The 18,124-nt window shown below is 41.8% G+C and overlaps 1 protein-coding gene across 4 annotated transcripts in view; it reads right to left on the bottom strand.

Annotated features, from left to right (window-relative positions):
- Positions 1-18,124, bottom strand: part of FBXW7 (F-box and WD repeat domain containing 7) — a 183,090-nt gene that overhangs the window by 18,991 nt on the left and 145,975 nt on the right. For 3 of the 4 annotated variants that reach the window (XM_054202199.1, XM_054202198.1, XM_054202200.1), the window contains 3 exons: positions 12,178-12,260; positions 9,065-9,206; positions 1,447-1,581 (listed from right to left, as the gene is read on the bottom strand). In XM_054202199.1, the coding sequence (XP_054058174.1) occupies positions 1,447-1,581; positions 9,065-9,206; positions 12,178-12,260 (360 nt within the window). Of the gene's footprint in view, positions 1-1,446; positions 1,582-9,064; positions 9,207-12,177; positions 12,261-14,707; positions 14,912-18,124 lie in introns of those variants that run through there. The other variant, XM_054202206.1, reaches the window with a different exon arrangement.

Genomic DNA, 18,124 nt, shown 5'->3' with positions numbered 1-18,124 from the left:
ATTAAACATAAGTAGCTTACAACAGAGTCAAGAAACATAAATATGAAAGAAATTTTTACAGCTAAATAGTGTATCTTTTCTGTGAAGAAATTGCTAAAATTGAAATAATAACATGATCATTAGTTACAGCATAACTAAATCACTGGTTGTACTTGAACTAATTTTGCCACTAAATCATGCAAGACAACTAAGCTGCGTTACTGTTGTCAATTCTGTATTAAATTCCCAGATTTAACAGATGCAGAAGTGCCAAAGTATCTTCTGTCTTCTCAAAACATAAAGCCTTGCTCCGCCTCTGAACTGCTTTGGGCAGCTTCTCTAGAAACACGGCAACCGCGTGAAAGTCCTGCTAAACTCTTCTCCTCCCCCAGCGCCCTTCCCACCAATGAAGGTGGCTGCCACAGGAAGTGCTTCTGTAAATACTAATCCCATGTCACGTGTACTAAGTTAATATTCGTTGCATAAATTGCTTCCAACCCTTACAAATGCTAACCAGCAAGGGAAGGCTGTGGTATTTCCTGACTTGTGAAGATATCACAGCATATAAAAGAAAAGAAGGGTCTTGTACACCTAAGCATTCAAAAACAGGATATACACCACAAAAACTGTCAAGAAGCAGCCATACAGAACAGTCTTCAGGTGATAAAATCATGTTAAACACAGCAACCAAACACTAGCACTAGAATATCTTTTAAGAACTTGTTTTGTAATGTGTTAGGAACTGAAGACTTAGAAAGACTTCAGACCTCATGAAAATTTTCACATGGAAAACCCAACATGCGGTACATCCGGCAAAAGACAAGCGAATTCCTCCTCTCTCCAAATAACAAAACAATTTCCAATTCCCTAAAAATCAATCAAGGTCAGAAGCACCACTTCTAAATGACCTAAAAAACATTCATTTAATAATTGTACCAAACTGGGTTTATAATCTTTCCCATCCACCCTCACGTTCTAGTTGTGAGGACGTGAAGAGTTACTCCTCTGTGGACAGCACTGAGTTACGCATGCTGCAAAGCACAGACGCCGAAATCGAAATCTTAGTTTCTCTTTAACCTGATACAACATGATCTGATTTGCAGTAAAGGATTTGCTGTAAGATATCTGCTTGATTAGGGTTTGGCTTAATCCTTAGCGAGAAGTGCTTTTATGGGTTTACTTTTGGGTTTTTTTTGGTAGAGATTTTAGGACTCTGTTTATAAAATAAATTCAAATATAATATTCTCAAAAACTCCCCCACTTAAAGCATTACACAATAATGCTTGTACTTACAGACTAATGTGCAGAAAGGCCTTGCATCCAGAAGAAATTTTTGTGTGTGCGCGCTCTAACAGAATTAATTCTCAAAAATCAGCCCAATTAAGACACAGAGATGTTTTATATGGAAGTTTTTAAAAGGTGGCAGCTGATACACTGCAGAGTCCAGTATTAACCTATATTTCTCACCTCTTTTGGGAGCAAGGAAATGAAGTCTCTTTGAAACTGGGGCTCTATCACTTGCATCATATGTTTTACTTGTGTTGGTTCACAACTATCAATCAGTTCATCTAAAGCAAGTAATTTCTCTGGTCCACTCCAGCTCTGCAAGAAAAAAAAAAAAAAAGAAAGAACCAGTAAGCTTAGTTTAATGTACTGGTTTGGTTTATATTTATAAGCACCATTGCTTTGCCAAAAAGGCACGTTAAGTTTCCTCGTCGACCTATATACAAGCATATAAATAGCATATAAAAAGCCAACAAGATAAATGCTCATGTTAATTGCACAAAAACGAGAAGTTAATCAACACAAAATATTGAAAATTGCTACATTGATTCATAAGCTAAGAAAGGATTTGTTATACACATACAGATTAGCAATTAAATAGATAATAATATTTAATAATAATAATTAAATTAATTAAGCTTCTTTTGAAGTTGATGAAGTCTACACACATATTACTGACAATGAAGGGGTTGCGACAGAAGGCGCTCCCTCTCCGTCTTTCTCCATTGTGCATTCAAGCGAGATGGTAACTTTTAACCTTTACGTTTCATCCGGCAGACCAAAAACTTTAAATGAAATGAGAGGAAAGAAAGCTCACTGCCTGCTTATTACTACGGTACGTCCCTAAGTGACAATGCTGTAATTTCAGGATCCTGGCTATAAACCAATGTATATTTTGTAAGTATCAATTTGCACATGAATAAACAGGGAATTTTGATTGGTAATTTTCTTACTTCACATTTTTACTAACAGGCACCATAAAATTTGAAGATTTTAATAAGGCACTCATCTGAGAGCACAGCAGATTAGCAGCATCATTTGTAGAGAAAAATTAATAACTGAATGTACCCCACATCTAAAGAACACGTCTTAAACTCATCTGTGCTCATCAAAGAGTTTTCATTTGTTACGTGAAAACAATTTAAAGAAAAAAATAATTTCTACAGGAAAAAAACAATAGCCACCGCTAACTGATTGAGCAACAGAATTAGAGCATGAATAAAGCCTTAGAGAGGAGAGAAAATGAGACATCACTGTTTTTGAGAGCAGATTCACATTCATATTCTTGAATGTCTTCTAGAGTGACATTTTACAAGTAAATTAGCACATACAAATGATAGCACAGTTATGGTAAGAGGCTAACCGAAATATAAAAAAAAAAGGCAAGATACCTTACAATTAAGATTTCTGTATTAATCTGCCACGTAACTCAGAACCTTTATTATTCATGATCTAAATTTCTGTGCTCTGGTTTTGATTCTGAAAATTGACTGTGGTCTCTGCAATACTCTGATGTTTGTATATTGTGAAGTTTCTGCAGAACAATGAGGCAAGTGAAGGAGAAGCTGCAATTTTTGAAAGTGAACGCAAAGCAGATAAATACCCTGCTTTACTCGATGTAGAAAGATCATCGTGTTGCATCATTACTCCCCAATTAAAATGTCAAACTACTTAGAATGTCAAGAAAAGTATTGTTTACCCACACGATGACCCACCTGACTTTCAGTGCAGTAAAAGCAGCCCCAAGCTGCCTTAATGAAGGAGTGAACACCTGCCGGGACAGTTGTGAGACAGCAGCGGTGTCCAGCACCTCCTTCACCCTGGTTACATGCTCTTGCTCTACAGCAGACACGTGGCGGACACTGGACAGCCTACCCCAACAGAGCAGGGGAAGGGGAGGGAAGTTCCTGAGCCTGAGCCTCTCCACATGCTGTTGGCAATTGGTAAAATCATAGAATCATAGAATGGTTCGGGTTGGAAGCGACCTTAAAGATCATCCAGTTCCAACCCCCCTGACACGGGCAGGGACACCTCCCACTAGACCAGGCTGCTCAAAGCCCCATCCAGCCTGGCCTTGAGCACTTCCAGGGATGGGGCATCCACAGCTTCTCTGGGCATGGTCTAAGCTGGCAAGAAAACATTACCCATCCATGTGCCTGTATGTGGATTGTCACCACATGAGATGAGCGCTTCTGTGTCTCATATCCAACACCTCAGAATACTGAAAAAAACCAAGAATGTCTCAGCATAAATTGCAGCAGCGCTTTTATAAACAACTTTTATTCTAAATTTCTTTCAACAGAAACATTTGCATCGCAGAGCAGTTCTCCACAAATCATGGACTGAAGAACTGTTTATCTCACCAACATTCCAACTGCTGTTTGTTTCATTAACCCAGAGCTTAGCTGCTGTTAGGTACAAACATTTGCAATCTTTAATCTCCCGTCAGCCATGTTTGAATTTAGGAGAATTTAAAACAGGGAATACCTGTGCTACTTCCTTATAATACACATTTCCAAAGTCAGTCTACCCTTAATTTATAAGCAGCTACATTTATTAAACTAGAACAATTCGACCTGAAAAGCACTGGGTTTTGCTGTGGCAAACATTGCTAGCGGTTACGAATGTGTTATTGATCAATAATTTCACTGTACACTATCTTAATCTATAATTCTCTTACACTTAAGACATTTCTGTTTTTAAAATGTAGTAGAGATCTGAACAGAAAAGGGAAAAGACTCAAGGATGGGAAAGATGCTAATGAATAAAAGCAGCACCCTCTTTCATCTGTCCATACATCGTTAGGGGATGGCTATGGGCAGCTTCCTAAGGCTCTTTTTAAGTGATGAGCTGCTACAAAATGTTTTCTCTGGGACATTGTCCCCTTAGTCTTTCACTTAAGCAAACAAACCTCCAGCTACAGTCGGTAAGGGGTCTCTGAGGGAAGTGTCTGGCATGGAAAACTGGGATGAAGCCTTGCCAGATGAACACAACTATTTGCGTTAACGGAGGCAAAACTAGTGATTACTGTTTCTGGGCCCCATAGCTCGATCCGTTTGCAAAAAACTTCCTTGTAACACATTGAGCGGAAAGGGGATGAAACAAGTTTGTGGCTTTGATGAGAAACAAGAGTGAACAAATGTCGCAGAAGAGAAAAAAGAAGTAAATATACAAACAGTTTGCAAAGTTTCGAGCACAGATGACCAGAGACTTCTGAGACACGTGGTGCAGTGTCCAGACACCTTGGATTTCTACCAAGTGACTCCCTTTCAAATTAAAGATCCTTGTGAAGAATATACTTTATTCTTTAAAATGCATTTCGTTAATTGGTTTTCCTTGTCTTCAAACCTTAAGTTAATTTTTAATGTAAAATTAAAATAAAGCTTTTATTATGGGCAGGGGTTTCCCTAGAAAAAGTAACTCCAGGATTCATTCAGATACCCCCCTGGAAAGTCAGCAGGGACTGCCGATACTGCTCTTTCAGTGATTTGAGATACCTAAACAAACATTCCCCCTTTTCCCTCTCATTTCCCCAAGGAAGCGTGGATTTGTCAGCCAAGGCCTTTTGGCTGGCTCACTCCATTCCCTCATTCAATAATGCAGTTGCTGTGACCGTGGCACTACCTACCTGAAAACTATCCCTTCGTTTTCCCCTTTGCTATTATGCTTAAATGCCTTTCTTTTCCTTTTCAGGCATGCAAAACAGCTTTATAATCAATATCAACAACAGCTTTGCTGCTTCTACAACATCCACCTTATCCCTCCTGTCTGACCTGACACCTACCTTTTTACCATCTTCTGTTTCTGGACCCTCTGCTCTCCCATGATCTAGGCTTTTCCATCGCACAGCTCTCATCTGCTACCTCCAATTTGTACAACTACAGTTTGTAGAATTAGATCCTTTTTCTATTACAGGTGCATTTAGCACACCTATTTTAACGGGTTTAATGCCAGGGTGCTGTGCTCTGTTACTGAGTTCTGTTAAAGAAGGTCTGTCATTACAGAGACCTGCAGAAAAAGACTCTTCTGGATCCTGCTTCTGTCTGACTCTTGGATGAGTTATTGAGATCCCTGCCATCCTCCACCTCAAAGGCATCCTGGTCTGGATAAAAATAGCACATAAGCAAAATTCACTGAAAGAAACACTGTCACCATCAGGAGGGGTTCAGGAGCAGCTGGTGCTGAAGACCCCACATTAAACCATCTCTAAGACCTAGTCTGGTCCCCTGGGCTGAACATCTGCACCACAAATGACATGAACCTGTCTGGAAGAGCAGCAACTGGTTCAGATCCTTATGTCCACACCATGGGCTGGACAACAGCTTCATGTAGAGCTTCTTTGAAAGAAGTCTAGTTTGTATCTATCAAAACAGCCCTGAGACCCAAAGCAAAAGGAAACAGGCAGGGATGGTCAGGAGATCCGCTTTAAGTCTGCACAATTCCTCTGAAACTAATCCATAATGGTGATGTAGCCAAAAGGGGTATGGAGTTGTAGTGTGGGTCTTCCCCATTCTCTGTGTAGGGATTGTACAGAACCACCAAAGCCCTGACCTAGTCCCACAAGATACGGAGCAGCAAATGCTGCAAAGCTGGTTATGATACAATCATTCCCGCCTGCTTCACTTCACGGAAGAGGTGGACTACTCCAGCACGCATTTATGCATTCATGAGTGTCTTCAGAAGAAATGGAGAATGAATTAAGGTGGCTTAGCCAACTATTTATGTAAAAGCAAGGAACAGTACAACCAGAAATGGCAAAAGCATTTTGGACGTTATCTAAACTCCTGAGAAAAAAAAATGCTTCCAATTTTAGGTAAAATAATAGCATTCACTAGTTACTCAAAGCGATTGCCTATACTGTGTATGGAACAACTTTACAACATCAATATTCCAAGAAAATGCAAATTTTTTATCACATCACATTACTTAAATAAAACCCAACACTTAAGTACGTTAAGTAGGAAGAACAAAGAGAGAACTTAATACTTTTTAAAGCTCTACCATCTCTGACTGAACTTAGCGTGCAGCTGATTTTTTTTGCCCTGTGGCAAGCAATTTGGTGACTTAAACAATATATCCTGGTTCGAATAAAATAAAGTTTCTTGTAAAGAAAAAATCTTGTGGAGATACACTTGGGCACTGAGTTTTAAAAATCTTCTAGTGGATATCAAAAAAGACCTGAAGCCAAGAGCCACTGCAAAACAGAAAAAATAAATAGGCCTTTAAGAAATTAAATGGTTTGAACCTATCAAAATGCTTTTCTATTTTTCTTTCCAGGCTAACATTTCAATGAAATCAATACGCATCTTCATTTTTAAAGGGAAAGTGCAATGACCCTTCCAACTGTTTCTCCTTTCTGCATTAGTTTTTTTGTCACTTTCAAAATGAAAGGCTTAGATCAACTACAGAACATAACAGCAGCAGTAACATATACAAAATAAATTCAAAAAAAACCCACAAGCTTAAAGGCCACCTTAAGTTTTCTTAATATTTGAAGAGTGGTCTTGCTTTTTAATTTGAAAAGATAATATAGGAGAATGACTGAAGGCCCACGTACAGGTGAGAGACTTCAAAAAAAGTGAGCATCACTTGTTCCTGCCAGCTTCTCTGCCAAAGGACAGTGCTACCTTGAAACAGTTCATATATCCAGCTCGTGTGCTCCTGGAATTTCATACAGAACAAAACAGTGCTATTAAGCAGTCTCAGCAAGTATACAGTACATAAAGGAAGGCCCTCCCATTTCTGTTTCTGCACAGGAAAAACTTTGTATTGCAAGAGGGATGCTACACGTGCCGGTTAATTCTGCCCTTTGGACAGAGCCAGCTCCTCTTGCTTTAAGAATGTGCTTTTATCATCTGACTGTCTAAGACTTGTCCCTTTCATTAAATTCACATGGAAAATAAGCACGCAGAAAATGAGGCAGCTTGGCACTAGCCAAGGAGATGTAACACTGAGATGCAGCTACGTGACTGTGAAAGCTTTTGGTTCGAAAATAGGGGACTCCCTTTTGTGAAAACAATAAAAACCACCAGTGACAGAAGTGATCAGTAAGTGCTACTCGATGATCTCCAGTTAGGAGAGTGAGGCCTCTCTCTCTCTCCCTCAAGAGTATGTATCAGCATTTAGGAATTTAGTAGTGCAACTAAGTATCTTGGAAAGTTTAAAGTATTTAATTATATATTTATTAAAGCATGGTTTCTACATTACTAACCCCAAATTTTGGAACCCTAAAATAATAACAACCTAACTATAGGCAAAATTTCCAGGGGCTTACAGACTTCTTTTCCTTATCCTGACCAAACAACTGAGAACATTGCTTTTACTGCCAAGCATGTTTGCACCGCGCTCTCAAATATTTCAGCCTTTCATCATCTTTTTTTAAAAAAATATGTAACTATTGATAACTAGCAATCTGATGTGAGAAAATACACACTGTGCATTGTAGATGACAAAACAGCTTTTGTTACTACAAAGCCTTTAATGTTACAAAATGTTAAAATACAATGTAGTATTACATTATCATATACACAAAGTACTATTCAAATATGATTCTTAGGAGTTAAAAAGACGTAATTCTATGAACAGTCTCAAAAAAGATACACCATAATAATTAAATGTGAATATTTTTAAGAAGCTGAATTATGTGTACAAGAATATTTTAATTACAAACTTCCACTGTTTTAAGCAGATTATAAATGTGTAAAAATAAAAGAGGGAAGGAGTTCTACATTATTATTTTAATGTTCAGAACTGACAGTGATTGAGATCAATGGTATTATGTGGCAGCATGAATCAAGCCAAAAGCACGCTTCTGCCTGCAAAATTGTATGCTCGCTACTCTGTCTACAATATTGCTCTTCTATCTATGCCTGTTAAGAGTAATTGTAACAATGCCTGTATTAGTTACTGACTCCTTTTGAAAATATTTTTAGAAGTACCGGTTTATTAATCAAGATACGAAGACATAACATTTCCGTGTTTCAAATCAATGACTAGGACTCATCCCCGCTTCTTAAAAATACAGAGCGAAACTGTAGAGAGATGTCCACGGTGTGGGGTATGGAACAGGAGCAGAGGCCTGCCCCAAACTCTGTCCTGACCTACACAAAATCAACTTAGGTGCCACCAGATTGCTGGCCATGCAGATTTCAGTTCTGACCTGTGCAAGTGGTGCATACCACGGTCCTTCACACCTTTTCTTGCGACAGATAAAGTTTTAAGCATTGCTGAAGGCTGTTGGAAAGATACAGAAAACCTCTTTCCCCGCTCGGTTCAATCATGTATGCAGCTACTGGCTGACATTGTGTTCGGTATACCAACATCGCTAAAAATACACATTGAGTTTCCTTTTAATCTATTTTTGCTAAACTTTTCTTTCTATTCTTAGAAGACAGCATACTTATGACAAATCTAGTGCTATACCTGCACTAGAAGCAAACCATGCACTAACGCTTCCTAGTCTCTCAGGGAAAATGTCTCAAGTTAGCTCAAGGCCATGGAGGCAGATGTTACATGCTGGACACTTTGCAGAAAACATGAAAGCATCAAACAGGAAGGGTTATTTTATTAAGAAACCAGAGAAAGCAGTTATTTTTTGTGAATCTCTCTCTACAGTAACTGGTTGAAACAGGGAACAACAGTTCCTTAAAGTTGATGCCCATTTGTTTTTGCAACAGCACACAAAATCAACGACAGAGACACTCTGGGATGTATGAGGAGGACTGCCTTCACTGAAGCAGCCTTTTACTTAACTGAGGGAGGTAAGCTGCTTCGGGTGTTTATTTCTGTAAGCACTGCTTACCTGAAACATCTTCAGCCATTCCTGAAGGCCCGTCGGTGGCTGCACAGATGTAATGCGGCGCCGTTGCTGTCCCTGGCCATTGGCTGCCCTCAGGTCCCCAAAAGTAGTAGGTGTGGCAGAGCATGGCACCAGCCCCGTAGTACTAGGATACAAATAAGTGACAGTCACATGTAAAGCATTAAGGAAAATTTAGAAGTCTGTTGCAGAAAAAGAAATCTAGTACGGAAGTTGCAACTGTTACCAAAACTCTCAAACTTCATGCAAAAGCACTAAGGTGAAACTGTCCTGCTGGTCACTGAAGGGGTGGCTCCCCTCACTTCCCTAAATCTGCCTGTTTTGACAACTGCGGAACTGATCCTCCAGCTTGGGGGAAAACAGGGATCGCCTTTCAAGGCTGAAAAACTACCACTTTGTTAATTGGCCAGCAGGTTGTCTATAATATGCAGGTTTATATATTCCTTTCCTTGCCAGAGTATTCCCTTTCCTTCTGGGCACGTGGGAAGGCCCAGCTCAGAGTCTCACCTGGATGTGAAATGTGCTAGTGCTGCTTCATCGCCAAACAGAAATAAAACATATCTATTTTTAGCTCTTAATATATTTTGTTGACAAAGAGCTAGTAATAACAAGCACTTCTAGTGGCTTAGTGGTTTGCAACTGCGCTTTGAAATACTCTATACAGTATTTTAAAGGTTGCGTGTTGATGGAGTGACACAGGAATTAAAGGGGGGGGGTTGAGGTGAAGAGGGAAAAGGAGCCAAAGGTGCTCCCTGAATTACAGTTTGATTTTTTCACTCTGACGTGTTAAAAACCAGCTCATTCATATGGGATGGAGCTTTTAAAAGAGCTGGGATTAAGCTGCTATTGTAGGAGTCTAAAGAAATACAGCTGACTGGGTTTTCCTTTTTTTTTTCCCCCCTCCTTTTTTTTTTCCCCCATAATGTAAAGTACTTCGTTCACAGAATATCAAAGTTGTATTCCCTAGCAGGAAATCTGGAACTCCAGTAGTGTTTGCACAAGCATGAAAATTTTAAATACAGTGTGGGACTCCAAAAACCGCTTTGCTTTTGTGTATGGTAAATCCAGCTTTTTAGTAACGAGCTTCAGGGTTTTACTGAGTTTTCAATGGCTACAGGAATAGCTTCGAATGATGTAAGGCAAGTTCCTTTTCATATCTATCTCATCAAAATCTACAAATATTTCACTCTAATCTTCCTTGTTCTGAAGGACAATCATAGCATGTCCTAACATTTACCCAAACTGGTAAAGAAAAGTAAAGATTGGTTTGAAGAGGCTTATTTTTAACTGTTAATTTTACTGAGAAGTAACAGAAACAGAAACTGACATAAAAAAACCTGTTTCACAGATGTAGGCTCCTCTTAATGACATTTGTTTACTGGTTTTACCTGTTACATGCAAAGAAAGTTCATCAGACCTGTCAATTTTAAAAAGTGTTTGATCCTAGGGAAAATGGAAACAAGAAGGCAGAAGAACTGCATCATTTGCCTAAATATTATTAAATAAAATATAATCAAGCAGTTTAAAAGAGAGAGGACTGGAGGTTATTTAAGGATTCTCTCACACCAATAATGACTCAAAATCCAAGCAATGGCAATTGAAAGTATTTTTACAATAAAATCTAGTTTTACAGCTTACTCATTCTCATAACCTGTACAGAGATCCAGCAGAAGGCCTGTCATTAAAGGTCCAAAATAAGGCTCTTAAAATTGGCTTATATTGGATCAGAGCAAGACGTAGCCTTGAGCTTGCCCCAGTAGGACAGTTATACTTTAATTTCTTCTGCTGTAAACTGGTTCTCAGTCAAAAACAGTTATTCAAAACAGGATCTAAAAGCCTCTTTCCTTTGACCTGAGATTAAACCACAAGATTTTCTTTCGTGCTTTATTCTTCCCATATGTTTTCATTCCCCTGAAACAGCCAGTCGGGTTTCTGTGGAAGCTGGACAAGTCCAGCAGTTCCCCTGAATCTGACAGATACGCTCCACAAAAAGCGAGCTTTCTTTGTTGCTGAACTGTTTACTCTTACGGGAGTGCAGAGAGCAGTGTGTCACATGGAGAACTGGTGGCCAACAAGAGTGTTCTTCCATTAGACTGATTGAGAAACCTGGAGAGGGATGTGGAAGCTGCAACACGTGCTTCTCAGCAACAAGACATCACCTCTGTTTTCTCTACTGCAGAGAAAAGCAACCCAAGTCCAAAATGCAACCCTGGAGCCTGTTTCCCCGCACTATCCTAACTTTTCACTCATCACCTTATAAACCTCTTAAAGGAAGAGAAATAAAATACTAATCACTTTCAAAAGATCCATCAGTGACCGAACTCTACTACAGCGTGTTCAAAAGCACTAACATCCCCAGACAGTTTTGGGAGGCAAGCGTGATGCCTGTGGGAGGGCTGATGCTTATTACAGGGAAAAAACGTAAAATGGTGTAAATTCAAACAGGCTGGGAAGCAGCATGATATCCAAGCACAATTGTTATGGCAACTATACAGTAAGAAATGCCGTTTTAAGGCATGCATCCTACTCTACCTCTGCTGCTCACGTTTGGGAGCGCATCCGAGGGGAACAGCAGCAGTTACTTGTGCGATCTGGTACCGTTTAGGAGTAGTAAGGAAGCAGACTAGAACCCGTAATAATTTCATATTGTGGATAACAAGTACGTGCGTGTTCCTGTTAAGATCAGATGGTCTGCTCTGCCTACATAAATTTCCATTCCTGTTACCATAGCAAAGTGATACATTTGATCACAGTTTGTAATAGTCTTAGGGTTTATCATTATGTCCCTTTTTAAAAACCTGATTGACTTTATTCCCAGGAATGCTTCAGCCCTCAAAAACGTCTCTAAGTAAATGGGCTATATTTAGAATGAAACACAAACCTCAACCAAAGAACTGCAAGCCTGGCTACTTCATGAAAACTCATTTTCAGTTCAGGTAATTTAAATTAACTAAGCAATATACAAATATTGATACCACCCCTTCTTTGCTTTACAGTGCTTTAACATTAAGAGGAGCCATGAATCAAGCTTAGCAATTGGAAAGACGGGATATATGTACGAGTCTGGATCCAGTGATGTGTTAACTGCATTTAATTACCTTGTGTATTCTGAGACTTTGCAGGGCTTCTTTCCCAGAGAGAAAGAACGGACCTCGGAGCCATGGTCCAACTTCCTCTTCATCTGCAAGGTGAGGGAAAAGAGTAACAACATGGATTTAGTTACATGACCAGCCTTACTTGCACATAATTCTGTAAAATTAATCCATTTTTACCTTTTACTTTAATATCAAATTTCAACAAAGTTGACACAAAATGATTTAAAGCAACATTGTAGTTTCTAGCTTCAACAATATTTGATACACGTTTTATGTGGTGCATGTATATATTACTGCTGTTCTGGGGTCCAAAACTTATTGGAATTACATTCTTTAAGTTCCAAATTTCAAATGCTAAAAAGGTGCAGAATTCGTGTGTTGGATTATTTACTGAACTGCTCACTCTCTATTCTCCTGGGAGGGAAGGCGAAGAACTAAATCAAACCCCTTCATTCTTTGTGTTCAGGTTCATTGCTAAGAGTCTCCTGGAAATGGTTAAATTTTAGGTAGCCTGCCTGCATTATAAGCCATTTTCATTTTAGGGCCTAAAAAAAATACAATTCAAATATATTTTTTCTTTTGTTTACCGTTTTATTTTAAAGTTTTACATTGAAAACATTTATAAAACAGCAGCGAAACTGACGGACGGATTAACTGTCGTTTTTACAAGAAGGGTAAGGATGAAAAACACTAAACCTCAGTCTTGAATGTCACCCGCAATTAGATATGATCAAAACCAAATAATGAGCAGGGCAGCTGCTAAAAGGGGAAGCCAGTCTGCAAAAATTACCAAAGAGATGGAAACCAGTGAAAGCCATATTTATCCAGTCAGACAACTGAAGATGACTTTCTACATATTTGGGTAATCTTTAACCACAGGCTTTTGGACTCAATGAGACAGATGTATGCCAAATGCAATTTCTGAGTTTTTTGCTGGTCTTCTAAGATGTGATACACCAAAACACTTCAGCCAGCAGAAGGATGCTTACTGCTGTTTACAACCGTGAGCTGCAAAATGCATAAACTACCTGTGTGACAATTCAGACTTTAGTTTGACTGTTTGCTCCCCCTTCTTCAAAATTTCATATTTAAGACACGGTTTAAAAGTTGGCATTTTTCTTACCATCAGATTTGATCTTTTTTAATGTTGTGTTATAACATGGTTATTTAACCATTTACTGTATCAGTCTACCTGCCTAAAAACAAACCACCAAAAATCCAAACAGGATTCTCTAAAGCTTATGGCCTGTATACTTTCATTGGTTTTATCTTTTAAGGTATCTTTATGGCTTTCTGTAAAAACAGTCACTGAAGTTCTTGTGTTTGCTTCATTAGTGATTGCAAAGGAAAGCTAACTAAGGTTAACTAGTCTCATTTTTACAGTAACAGCTACAAGGCAACCAGAAGAGCTTGCCTCGTAGCCGCGTTTTCTCGCCCGTGCCTCACATGGGACACTCCATGGCATTTCCCCAGACAAGCGTTCATCCAGAACCGCCCTGAGCGCTGCCGAACCACCACCCTCATCCTCGCCGCTTCCCCACGCCCCAGGAAGAGCAGCCCCCCACGCTTCCCCCAAGAACACCAGTTGTAAGCATCGCTGAAAAATAATGGATACCATCTTTTATCGCTGTGCTAGACGAGAGAGCCACCAAAATTACTGGAAGCATAAGTAAGATGTTTGAGCATGAATTTCAGTATTTAATGATAGACTTTTCAGAAAGGATTTTTCCTGTTCAAGGAAAATTTTTATTTCCAGCTTGCCTTTCTGAGAGGTTATCAGCAACAGCGTGTTCCTCTTCTGCTTCTCAGAAGAGGGGGATGCAGTTTTCCAAAAGCACACCTTAAAAATAACAAGTGTGAAGCCTGCAGTAGAATAGGCAGCTCTAGTGATTTACTCTTTCGCATTAGCAAAGAAAACAATCTGCAGTTCTCTATACCGTTGCCTAATAATGATTTCACTCATTTCTTTTGGTCGGGTTTGGTTTTTTTTTTCCCAGGTATTTTAGGGAACTTTCTCATGGGGTCCACCACACAGACGGACTTTCATCATCTCAGAAGGTGTTAAGTAAATACACGGTTAAAAATGTAATTTACCACCCGAAGAAGATAAAACTTTCTCTACGGCAGAGAGGTCTAGTGACAAGATTTAGACATCACTAAGGTATCTGTGTAACCGAAAAACAGCAACCGCCGAGCAAACATCCCCGTAAATATTTAATCTGTCGCTAAGAAAACAGAACTCCTTCAGACAACGTTTATTTATCCTAATAATTGAGATTGCGGTATATTAAAAAAAAAAAAAAAAAAAGAGAGAAAGGGCAGCACACTATTCCGCATCCCCCCCCGCCGCCCAGCGCTGGCAGCTCTCCCCGGCAGCAGACTGCAGCTACAGCCGCCCGGCAGCCCCGCCGCCGACACCGCCACCTTCCCGCCCGCGGACCGGCGGCGCGGACCGGCAGCGCGGAAGATGCGCGGCCCCCCATTCCTCCCTCCTTCCTTCCGCGGGGGCGCAGCGGGGGCGGCGGCCACTCACTTTGTAGAAGATCATCTTGAGGGTGCCGTAGAAGCCCATGGTGTCGGCGCGCTTCCCCTTGCGCGGCTGCGGCGCCCCGCGGCCCCGCCGGCCGGGCAGGCGCTGGCAGTACAGCCCCTTCTCCGGCAGGTAGGTCACCGCCTCCCGCGCCGACATGCTCGGGCACGGCGGGCGGCGGCGGAGCGGAGCGGCTCGCCTCGGCCCGGCTCGCCTCGGCCCTGCCCTGCCCTGCCTGCGCCGAGCCCGGCTCTCCCCCCCCCCCCCCCCGCCCGCCCGCCCGCTCCCGCCCCCCGCGCCCGCCCCGTCCCTCCCTCCCCGCCCGCCTCCGCAGCGGCGGCGCGGCACTGCGGGCTGCGCGGCCGGGAGGGAGCCCGCCGGCGGGAAACCGCCCCGCCCCGCCCCGGGGAAAGAGGCGGGGGGCGGGAGAAAACCCCAACCCACGCAGCGCTGGGTTATCCCCCCCACGCCCCTCCTTTTTCTTCCCCCAAAGCGGCTGGGAGGCCGGGGGCCTGCTCCCCCCTCCCGCCCCCAGCCCTCGCTCTGTTCCCCCAGTGCCACCGGCTTCACGGTTTTCCAAGCGGGAGCAAAACAAGCTCATTTCCACTAATTATAATTATACCGTCGCCCTCGGCCAGCCTGGCTGGACGCGTACGTGATTGCATTGCGTGGACGGGCGCAAATTAGTCCTTCAAAAGTGCAGTTAATTTTAGAATAATTTGAAATACACGGGGGGAAAAAAGACGCGGAAATACCCTCTATTGGCTAAACAATAGAATAAACGGGGTTCGAGGATTTAGGAGTTGAAAGACCCGAACCCAGCAATTATGTAACAGACGTTAAAACGCCCACTCCCAGCGCAGCGTCGGCGGCGCCGGTCCCGGGTCTCCCCCGCCGCGGGCAGCGGCCCCGCGCCCGGCACCCGCCGGGAAAAGCAGCCCTCAGGCGACACCAAGCCATCTTAGCTCGGTCTTCAAATACAAATCCTACGGAGGATTCTCACCTACGTTTCAGTGGGAGCGTAAGGAAAGCCCTAGGTTAGTTATTTGTGAGAGAACATTCCTGGTTTGTTGGTTTGGTTTTTTTTTTTTTCCGGTCCTACTCTGTGCCCATCAACAAATCTGTTCAATTCACCCTTACAGTTTGATTCAAGGGCACCGAAGTTCCTGACATATGGTTGAGCTCTCAGACAGATACCTGCAACCAGCACAGCAGCAAGGCAGCTTTCCCCCCCCCCCCCTTAGTTTCTATACAGACAACTCAAATAAGAGACTCCGGCTTCTGCAATTTTTCCTCGCCTTTTTTTTTTTTTTTTTTTTTTTCTTTCCCCTCCCACAAAGTTTTCTGCCCAAGTGCAGAGCAGAGCAGAGCATACCCAGAACATGACTTAAAGCTGCAACGTTCCCCTATAATTTTCCCCAGGTGCAGTGGGAACTGCAGACAGTCAGCAGCCCTCCAGACCGATGCACTCAAACAGAAGCAAACATGTAGCCAGCTCCTGTTGACCTGAGAGGAAACCATCTTTTTACCACCCAAACCAGTACCAAAAAAAAAGCAAGCAGAAAAAAGAGCACACATCTAAAGGAGTGGAATTACTTTCTGGAAAACGCGTCAGCTTCCTCGTTAGTACTTAAAAAAAAAATAAATGTATTTTTTCTTTCTCATATGTATTATTTCTTTATAATAGCTAAGCGTGCCAGGTGTTAGCACACTCAGACAAGGCAAAATCTCTCCCCCTGTAGCACACAAGATCCTGCCTCAATACAGTTTTACATCTCCCATCCAACGCTGAGTCCTCACAGTCTTTTTCGTCTCCCGGTGAAAATGGTTCTGCCCATCAAATCTTGGCATTTATGCCATTATCCATTAAACTGCAGTGCTGTATATTTTATGAGAACAAAATGGTCTTGAGTTGACTTCATACCTCAGATATGAACAGAGCGGTACACATCCCGGGAGACTATTACTGTCTTCCTTTGCTAGCACATCACATGCAAAGGGGAAGGAAAAAAAACACATAGGCTGCATATACACATTAAATAATCACAGGAAGCAAATTAACACCCAAATCATCAGAGTAAGAAAGAACGGGAACATTATTGCTGTGGGGATTTACACGTACTTTATATACATGCATATGCATAATGCCCTGCAATGTTCCCAGCTCTCTCTGCCCCTTCTCCAGTCTGTGAGCGCACTCGATGCAGAGGGGGGACGACAGCTACTCTTCCTCCAGCCTCGCAGAGGGCACCCACAGGAAGTCCCCAGGGATCAGCCTCTCCCCCGGCCCAAAGGCAAGTGTAACCCCACAGCGTCACTAGATTTATCTTTTGAACAAAATGTGCCTCGGAGTGAGCAGTCAAGGAGTTGAATAACAATTAGAAATTACTATTTCCCTCTCTTTCAGAGTACTACTATTGCCGATTCCTGCTCTTTTGATAACGATTGGCAGATACTCCCTCGTGGGTAAAAACCCAGCGACTTAACTGCTAGTCTCTTTGCCTTAGGCAGGACCCATGCAGTAACCACAACAACCATTTGCTAGTGGCAGAAAACTTGGTATACAAGGTATTTATTCTGCACAAAAGGTCTGGGGTTTTTCCTAATTTTAGATACAGATACCACAGACAGATTCTATCATTTGACCATCTTTCATCTAGCAGTCTGCCCTTCTCAGAGCAAGAGACAAAAAATGCATATGGACATGGCTCTGGCTCTCACTTCTTTAGTATTTTTCTCTATAGTGGTACCACTTTCAATTCTCTGCAAATGAAGAATCATCCTCTCTACCTCGAATTAAGTTTGATAGTCTCTGGGTAGTTGAAACACTACTCTAGTTGGGTGTCTGCTCTTCCCCAAAATGGCTAACCACACCCTGGGCTCTCTCTAGTCAATGGAGAGGGACACGCTCCAGCAGAGGCTGAGGGCACCTACTGTTAGGCTCCCGCTCCAAATTGCTGTCTAGAGAGGGCTTTCTCTCTCTCCCTTAACTTTGAGAACTCCCCTGTCCTCGATAAAGTTTAGTGTCATGAACACATCACACTCTCAATCGTAAGAAATTACTTAACGCTTTGCAAAAGCAGCGGGGAACTGCCCAACCTGAGAAGACTGAGACCCAGGAAGACACAGCTTCAGCCTGCACCTTCCTGGAAAACACAAGGGTGGAGGAGTAAGACCCCAACCCCCGAGATGCTTTCGAGAGCCCAAAAGCAAGCAACAGAGACGATGCGCGAAGTTTCCATCTCTACTGACATTTGCAATAACATTTAGTGCAGTAACTTAATATGCTCTAAGAATACTTACTTAATGGTATAAAGTAAATGCTCATCACAAATTAAGGTACACTGAGGAAGACTACAGTTTCTAGAGCAACATTAAGAGGAAAATCAAAAGTTGCCCTGTTTCTTCCCCTGTTTGATA

Source organism: Rissa tridactyla, chromosome 5 (genome assembly GCF_028500815.1).
Source record: "Rissa tridactyla isolate bRisTri1 chromosome 5, bRisTri1.patW.cur.20221130, whole genome shotgun sequence".
Classification (NCBI taxonomy): Eukaryota; Metazoa; Chordata; class Aves; order Charadriiformes; family Laridae; genus Rissa; species Rissa tridactyla.
The sequence above is the reverse complement of the archived record's forward strand: the minus strand, read 5'-3'. Positions and strand labels throughout refer to the sequence as shown.